Genomic DNA, 8750 nt, shown 5'->3' with positions numbered 1-8750 from the left:
GCATGATACGTGATGTGTGATCCCTACTTGATGAAAGAAGGAGTTGAGGCGCTCATATTCACCGCCCCAATCCGTTTGCATGGTGATAATCTTGCGATCAAAAAGTCATTCAACTAGTGCTTGAAACTCATGAAACACTTTGAAAACTTCTGATCATGTGAATTTGCTGAAATCATCGATGAAACTCATATAATAATTTTTCTTATTAATTGAATCTCGGGCAGGCCCCCATACATCAGAGAAAACTAGCTCTAAAGGAGCTTTTGAAATACTACTAGAACTTGGGTAGGGAAGTTGATGGCTCTTGCCTTGTTGGCAAGCATCACACACTCCCTCTTTATTCAACTCTTTGCTAGAAAAGGAAATTTGATTGTGTCTAAGAACATGTTGAACTATTGCCGAAGATGGATGTCCTAAACGATCGTGCCACCTCGATGGAGATATCTTGGTGGCGCCAAGTGCATGTCTGCCCGAGCTTATTGGAGCTGATGATAGGGGATAGAGCCCGTTTCTACACCTGCCGTGGAGGAGGGTTTTCCTCGTTGCCTTGTCCTTGACAAAGAAAAAATGAGGATGAGTTTCAAGAAACACATGATTGTCATTGGCTAGACGATGAGCAGAGATCAAGTTTTTAGTGGCTTTGGTCACATGCAGAATATTTTTAAGATGAAGATTACGAGTAGGGGTACGAACATATGCATGACCTATATGGGAAATCTTCATACCTGCACCGTTTGGCACATTTACTTGATCATGTACATTGTACTTGTCACAGACGGTGAGCTTGTCGAGCTCGCTGGTAATGTGGTCTGTTGCACCTGAGTCCACATACCAGCTCGTGTCCACCCCGTAGGAAGAGTTGGTGTTGACGGCTACTGCAGTTTTCTCCTTGTTGAAGGAGACATCAAAACGACGATAGCACTCCATGGCCGTGTGATTCAGCTTGGTGCAGATTTGGCAGAAGACCTCAGGCAAGTCGTTGCGGCCTCCTCCATTGCTGCGGCCGCCACCGCAACCACGTCCGCTGCCTCCATTACCACGTCCGCCTCCATTGCGGCCACCGTTGCCACCGCGGCCACCACCGCGGTTGGATCCACCATGTCCGCCGCGAGACACGGCGTTGGCAGAGGAGTGGGAGGACTGCCCTCCACCTTCAAACATGGCCAGCCTGCTTTCAAAGCTGATCAGCTGCGAGTAGAGCTCGCTCACCTTGATTTGCTGGGTGCGAGCGCAGATCGTGGAGACGAAGGACACATAGTCATAGTCGAGTCCCGCCAGGATGTAGGACACCATGTCGTCGTCAGTGAGCGGCTTGCCCACCGAGGCCATCTCATCACCGAACACCTTCATGCGCCCGATGTACTCGGATATCATCGAGTTGCCCTTCTTGGTGGTGGAGAGGGCGATTCTGGTGTTGACGACGTGCGCCTGAGTTTAGGAGATGAAGATCTCCCTGATGGCGGCCCATGCTTCGGTCGCCGTGTCACAGTGTGCAACCTGAACCATAACAGGAGCTGAGATGGAGTTGAAGATGAAACTCAACACCTGAGAATCTCGAGCCTTGTCGATGTCGCATGCAGGGTTGGGCGCGTCCGTGGGCTTGCCGTCCTTGTCGCGGAGCTTCTGCTCCGGCTGCTCCCGATCTGGATCGAGGTAGGAGACGAGCTGCGCCCCACGGATGGCTGCCATGGCTTACACGCGCCATACCAGGAAGTTGGAGCAATGGAGTCGGTCGGCTATAGGGATGAGGGCAGGCGCAGCGACAGAGGAGCTTGAGGATGCCATGGCTACGAGAGATGTGCTTTAGAGGAGATAGGCTCTGAATACCATGAAAGATGGCTTGAAGCGTATCCCTAGCAAGGACGCGTTGCGTGTTATATATAGCCATAGGCTAGGGTTTACAAGATTCGATAGTTGGTTAGGCTTGATCCTCAAGTTAGCTATCTACAAGATAAGGATCGAAGCTTAAACCTAACTACCAGATTACAAAGTTGATCACGCACGCAAAACACCAAGAGTATATACGGTTTTATACATACACAACCGTATATACATACAATATATTCTAACAGGGTCGGCTTCCAAAAGCCACACACATGAACTGTGGTTTCTTAGTTTGCATCAGAGAATATCCGTTGCTGGGATAAAATTAGTTGGTTCAGTGGAACAGACGCATTGCCCAGAGAGGCAGCGCATGGTTGGTACGTCAAAGTAACGTATGTCGATTCTTTTTTTTCATTTCAAAGTACTAGCACAAGAGCCCATGCGTTGTAACGGGAAAAACAAATTTCACCCCTTGCGCCTTATCCATGTTACCACTTCTCTTCTTTGTCACCATTATTGATGATAGTCACATTGTCAACTACACGTCTGACATTCCACATAAGCCTGGCCAAGATGCATAAGTTGGCGAATGATCGCGTTTGAGATCTCAACCACATTACATAATTTTATTCTCGCTTTTACGTTGTAGTAGTTTAATACATGTGTGTGAAGGACAGAAACAAACATAAAATTCAATTTAAAATGATCGACACCAAAAACCCTGTTGATATTTTTTTCTTGAGACTTTCAACCCGGCACGCTCATTAGCTCCCCATTTCGTACGTCCCCTTCTGGCTACCTTTTCCATTTCATTGATCGGGCATCACAATGTGATCCCTCTCGTTAAAATATGCAGCATGCATGTCTCAGGAATGCCCCTTTTTAAATTATTGAGGATATCTTATGAATTTGCTTTTTAGGCAAATGCCATGAATTTGTTACACACATATAGAATGTTTGGCCCTCTGAAATCCGTTTAATAGCAGCCCACCACATATATAGAAGGTATATTATTAGCCTCTCTGTCGTTGCTTATTTCTACGTCAATCAATCTTTCTTATTAATTTTAAATGTCTGTGTAGTTAATTAGCCACTCTTTCCTTTATTAGTCTTTCTCCCCTTTCATATTTCTGCGTCATTATCCCTCAGATGGTGTATATAAATTGGATGGATTGTATCTAAGAGGGCGATGTAATAGTATTTAATAAAGAGACAACCTTATGTTGTATGCACAATGTGAGTTAGCTGAGTTGTTCATGACTTCCTTTTTGAACTCGAGGTTGTGTGTTTGAATCCTATTGGAATTACTTCTTTTTTGTGGATGGACAAACATGACAAAGGCCCAATGACCCAGAATAGGTACGAAAGAGCTTTTTTTAAAACTTAACGGGCTACGCGTTGGTTGTTTATTGGGCCTAAACGGGACGAAACCAAAAATATCACCTTGCTTTAATAGTAGGTATAGATATAGATAAAAGCTAATCAAATTGTAATATACTCCGTACGAGTATGTCTTGGCATCACTTTTTCCCTTCTCGATGTAGCATTGCTGCTGACATGGCAACCGTGTCCGAGGATTTAGAATATGAGGGGCCAAATAACAATTTAGTGTGAACCAGAGATCAATACTTTTTTTTTGCGGGAACAGAGATCAAGACATTTACACGGAATCACAAGGGCGTGGAGACACTGAGTGAGGAGGAACAAAATCCTTTTTAATAGTTGCTATCACTTGCAAATTTTATTTCAATCAATTTGTGAAACAACTAAATATAAATAAGTTTAATATATATATCCAATACCGATCTTGTTTGAAAGGTCTTTTCGCCATGATTTCAAATTATTATTATAAATATCAAAAACATAATTCTAATGTAAGGAAAATCATCTAAATCACAAAAATTTAGTTGCGAACCTTTTATACTTAAGACATACATGTGAGAGAGAATGGAACATCCTTGCATGCACCTTAATTGCAAGATCGTCCTTCTTCATCAGCTTGCTGACATTTTGTGTATACCATTTAGTTAGGGCGTGGATGTAGTTCCCACTACTCACATTTCTATGAAAATGGAGATAATGGTGTCTTTCTTGATGTTGATAATAGTGTTCCTTCGTCTACGTGAATCTGAGGACGGAATCACTCAGCCCCTCCTCGGGCCTTACTAGATACAAAAATTCAAAGGCTAGTCGAGACAAGGAACTCTGGAAGTTGCTGCCGAACATATCACCTAGTTGGCTTACATTTCAAACAAAGCCCCAAGTAAGATTCATGAGACATCGTCTTGTTGGACATGGAGTGTTTGGCCATTTCGCAAGAGCCGCTACTTGCAACGTCAGTGGTGCGTGTGGGGGTAGCTAGCTAGGAACTCATCATGATTAGTCATCCCATCATAACTCTCGATGTAGATTCGTCACAAGCGGGGGAAGGGGGCATTGCATGTACATGAGCTCCCAAGACAAGGCGGGGCACTCGGATGGACCAAATAGTGATCCATAGTTGTCATCAAATTATTATATTCTTTGTAATCGGGGCGAAAAGTCAGGACCTTACTGAATGTTATCGCGATCATGCCCATCCCTACCCTCATGCTATTGTTCAATTCATACTGCCTAAGGTGTCATTTCCTCATCAATGGGAGGACCAGTGGTTATGAGCCCAGTCGTCTCCTCGGTGTCGAATATGTCTCCTACCTTGGTGATTGCTTTCATTCCCCTCACTTTTGATCTCCACCACTCTTTGTTAGACGGACATTCCAACATGTCGGGATAGCCGCCGAAGCTTGCAACTGCAACAAATATTGTCGTGGTCCTCTCAAAATGCTTGCACGGTGGACACTGGGCACCTATGTTGAGCCACACCTATTCGACTAGCTCCTCCCCAACCAATAGACCACAACTGATGCCCCATCATGAAAGGAGGCGATGCCCCTGCGTGTGTCCTAATTAAGCTACCCACCAGACCAAATGGATGGGGTGTTGCAGCAGCCGGTTAGAGCAAGTACAATGGTAGACTTGTAGGTCGTCTACATGACACTTTTGCATATGTGGAGGAGATAGATGTGAAGAACTAAAGGGAATGGTCTTTCATGCAAGAGTCTAACTATATACGTACTTGTAGGCAAATACAATAAATGTGACGAAAGAGAAAAAGAGAATGTAGAAAAAATTACTAATATAATAGCCAACCTTATAACCCATATTACTATATGAGTGACTATAGATGACGTGGCGGTTTCATATAGCCATCAACACTATGTATAGCGGGATCCGACTGTACCCACATTGCACACCATCACGTAACTACGACCGAGTGAATATCCGAAGCGGAAAATCTACCATGGACAGGACCTCCCTGTGCCTGCATTGGCCGTTCGTTGATGCATCATGATCCGAGCGCTGCGGAAGATTTTTAGCATTGTTTATTCAATACTACATTGGAAAATGTCAATACAGCACAACACAAAGCGATGGTGTGTCAGATTGTTCTGTAGCACTTGTCCTTGCATGCGTACTTGTGTCAGCCTTTTACATAAAGGTGGGAGAGAGTGCGGAGATAGTATGTTGCATGCATAGCTATTTGTTCTCTCTCTCCACTAAAAACTTACATTTTATTTTTCATTCAAAATTGTTAAATGACTCATAACTTTTGAATCAAATGTTTGATTTTGATTTTTTTATATATTTGAACTCCTGCCGCCAAAACCTGTAAATAAGACCAATCTTTGATACATTTCAAACACTTTTAAATTTCAATGTTTCACATTTCATATGTGAAACAAACCTACTTCACTAAAAAATGTGAAGAAAAACTCTTTTTCAATAGAAATATGTGAAACCAACCTATTTCACTAGAAACGTATTTAACCCAGATATGAAACTAAAATGTCAACTTGTGAACGTGATTAATTAAAAATGTGTAATAATTCTTTTTTAAAAAGTGAAATATGTTATTTCAAAAATGTGCAATTGAAATATATGTGATTTTTGTGAAACAAGCTAATGAAAAGTGAAATCTATGTTCTAGTTAAAGTGAAAAGTGAAATGATTTTTGTGAAACAAGCTAATGTGCAATTTCAGTTTCATATTTGAGTGTCACATTATATATACTAGTTGTATTCTGATTTCATATTTTAATCTCACACTAATTATGAAATATATTTTTTAGTTGAGTGAAGTATGTAATTTGGAATCAGTGAAATAAAATTACTTGAAATGTACCTAATATTGGTCTTATTTTAAATTTTTTGATGCGAACTATTTAGATATTAAAAAAAAGTCACCAATCAGATTCATGGTTCAAAAGATATCAGTCTCCAAAAAATTCACGATGTATGTATTAGTTGGTGGGAGAGAAAAATAGGTGTGAGGGAAAAGGAGGGGAACTTTTGGTCTATGGGGACACATACACCCTATATGGAAAAAATAGTAATTCAACAAAAATTCTAAAAATATTTTTGAAATAAACTTGACCTTACATTGTACTTGTGAGAAAAAATTCATAAAAGAAAATCCCCCTTTGACTTCTTTTCAAAAAAGACAAAATTTTGGTCAAAATAGTGTGAATAGTGACCTATAATAGCAAATAAATTTTGTCTTTTTTGATGCAAAGTCAACGTTGGGTTTTTTCATGGAAATTTATATACTAGTACAAAAGTAAGTTAAGTTTATTCTAAAAAAGCTTCTGAACTATTTTAATTTTTTGTTTAATTATTAAAAGAAATCTTCATATAGGGTGTACATACAACCAGGAACCAAATTGTATTTTCCTAAGGGAAAATAACTACTATTCGAATGAGAGGAGAAGTGATGTTGGAAGCAAAAGCTGGCCAGAAGACATAGGTCAAAAATGTCAGACGTGCTGACGTGCTAGAGTGAATACAAAAGAGCACATAGCAATACTAAAACCCATACATAACTGCATGGTCATGAATCTTCAACAGATCAAGGGCTCACGGGAGAATCCCTAATATCGTGTCTCCTTTTAAACAGTTCATTTGGAATGCTCCGTGACTAATATGTTATGGTAGAGTCGTGAGACTATGTGACACCGACAAATTTAATCTGTAAAAAGTTCTCTAGAAGAGATACCTCTCCTGAACTAACACTTACAAACCGATCAATCTTGCTAAACAGTAAAGATACTTATGGGCGTATGCGGCAATGATACACAAGCAACCCATCACACACACAAAAGAAAAAATATGGAAAGGCATAAACAACATCAGCAGCACATCAATTGACACACACACAGGGCATGCATCCATGCTGTATCGTCAGAGTCAGAGGTAGCACTCGTAGAGCTTGATGTCCATCTGCAGGCGGAAGTAGTAGAGGCCCTCGATGGCGTCAGTGCGGATGGTTGTGACGCCGCGCGCCATGAAGAAGTCGCCGGTGCCGCCCACGACGGAGAAGTCCCGCGTGGCGTCGCCCATGAGGTCGGCGCCGACGAGGTTGAGCGTGCCCTTGTGCGCCGTCGAGTTGAACACGATGGAGAAGCCGAACCAGGAGGTCAGCGACTCCTGCTTGTCGTAGAAGTAGAACCCCTGCGCACGCGCCGCCGGCTCCTCCCCGGCCAGGGGCAGCGCCTTCCCCACCGTCATGGGGTCGTTGAACACCATCAGCGCGCCGAAGTAGGTGCTGTTCTTCCAGTAGGTCGTGGCCAGCGCCGTCGGCTTGGTGGCCGCCGCCGTCGTCGCGTTGGCCGTGTTGTTGCCGTTGTAGAGGATGTCGTGGTAGTAGAGCGTCATGTTCATGCACGGCTCGTCGGGGCTGCTGGAGACGACCCTCGTCAGGCCGTGGGCGGCGCCCGCCATGCCGAGGAGAAGCACCACGACCACGACGGTCAGAGACAGCTTGGAAGATGGCGCGAGGCCTTGCATCGTTGACAGACCAACTGTTACCGAGTGTAAGCTCCGAAGAATCGACAAGCTAGATGTAGTGCCTGGCAGGTCGTGTTGTGGTGGTGTTGAGAGCTCGACTTGTGCATGCTATTTATAGAGGTGCATGCATGCCTGCATGGAGCCGTGGGGCATGCGTACTAAAAGTACTCAGTTTAGTAACTTAGATTCTAAGCTCTCTTGCACTTCAAGTGACCAATCTTGTTTATAATTGATTCGGCTGCGCGGTGGGTAGCTCCATATAACAAGGTAAAGCAAACCCTAAAAACGATTAAGCATCTTTGCTATTGGGCAGCCGATTATTTTCCCTTGCTGGGCAGTCAGACGTCAGCCTCGCGATGAGGTGCACACGAGCGTCCCAGGTTAGGTCGGCTTCCAAAAGCCACACACATGAACTGCCGTTTCTTAGTTTGGATCAGAGAATATTCGTTCATGGGATAAAGTTAGTTGGTTCACTGGAACGGACGCAATGCCCAGAGAGGCAGCGCATGGTTGGTACGTCAAAGTAAGAGTTAATACCACTATTGGTACATAAACTTGTAGGGGTGGGAATAGTTTCATACAAAAACTAAAAAACCCCACAAAACTAGTCCTCCAACTTGACTGTTGTAACAAATTCATACAAAGCCAGCCCGAACTGCACACGTGGCGCGCCAGGTAGGCTTTGTCGGGCCCGATGCGTGTTTTTACAAAAAAAAACCTCGCGCTTTAGCAATTTCGCAAAGCAGTCCATACCATACCTCCGACAGAAAACCCCCTGGTCGTCGGGCCCGATGCAAACCCCTTCCAAAACCTTTCCCTTCTCTTTCGCCCGTCCCTTGTTCCTCCTCATCTGCTCCTGCTCCTGCGAGGCGACGCCGCCGTCGGCCTCATCGGCGCCATCGAGCCGCGGCGTAGGGAACCCGACGAGTGGCCTCCTGAATATGGTAAGCACTCCTCTGCCTCCTCTGCCTCCACTGCCTTCTCCTCTGCTTCCCCTGTTCCTGCCGGCGGAGTGGTTAGGTTTTTTAGGCCAATCATGCCGAT

General features: G+C 43.9%; 1 protein-coding gene and 1 pseudogene across 1 annotated transcript; both read right to left on the bottom strand.

Moving 5' to 3' along the window:
- Nucleotides 1-1172: 1172 nt before the first annotated feature.
- Nucleotides 1173-1311, bottom strand: LOC123038473 (uncharacterized; annotated as a pseudogene).
- A 5795-nt stretch (nucleotides 1312-7106) lies between these two features.
- LOC123184923 (dirigent protein 5-like) lies at nucleotides 7107-7706 on the bottom strand. Its single transcript, XM_044596960.1, has 2 exons — nucleotides 7347-7706; nucleotides 7107-7247 (listed from the first exon to the last, which is right to left on the bottom strand). Exons 1-2 carry the CDS (start codon nucleotides 7704-7706, stop codon nucleotides 7107-7109), a joined length of 501 nt encoding a protein of 166 aa, XP_044452895.1.
- Nucleotides 7707-8750: the final 1044 nt, after the last annotated feature.

Source organism: Triticum aestivum, chromosome 2A (assembly GCF_018294505.1).
Source record: "Triticum aestivum cultivar Chinese Spring chromosome 2A, IWGSC CS RefSeq v2.1, whole genome shotgun sequence".
NCBI classification, from domain to species: Eukaryota; Viridiplantae; Streptophyta; class Magnoliopsida; order Poales; family Poaceae; genus Triticum; species Triticum aestivum.
The sequence above is the reverse complement of the archived record's forward strand: the minus strand, read 5'-3'. Positions and strand labels throughout refer to the sequence as shown.

Bases quoted from the DNA above. Each gene is read 5' to 3' on its own strand.
- LOC123184923 (XM_044596960.1), bottom strand. From the start codon at position 7,706: ATGCAAGGCCTCGCGCCATCTTCCAAGCTGTCTCTGACCGTCGTGGTC. The intron at 7,248-7,346 runs GAGTCGCTGACC...ATGGGCGACGCC, and splicing joins TCTACTTCTACGACAAGCAG to ACGCGGGACTTCTCCGTCGT.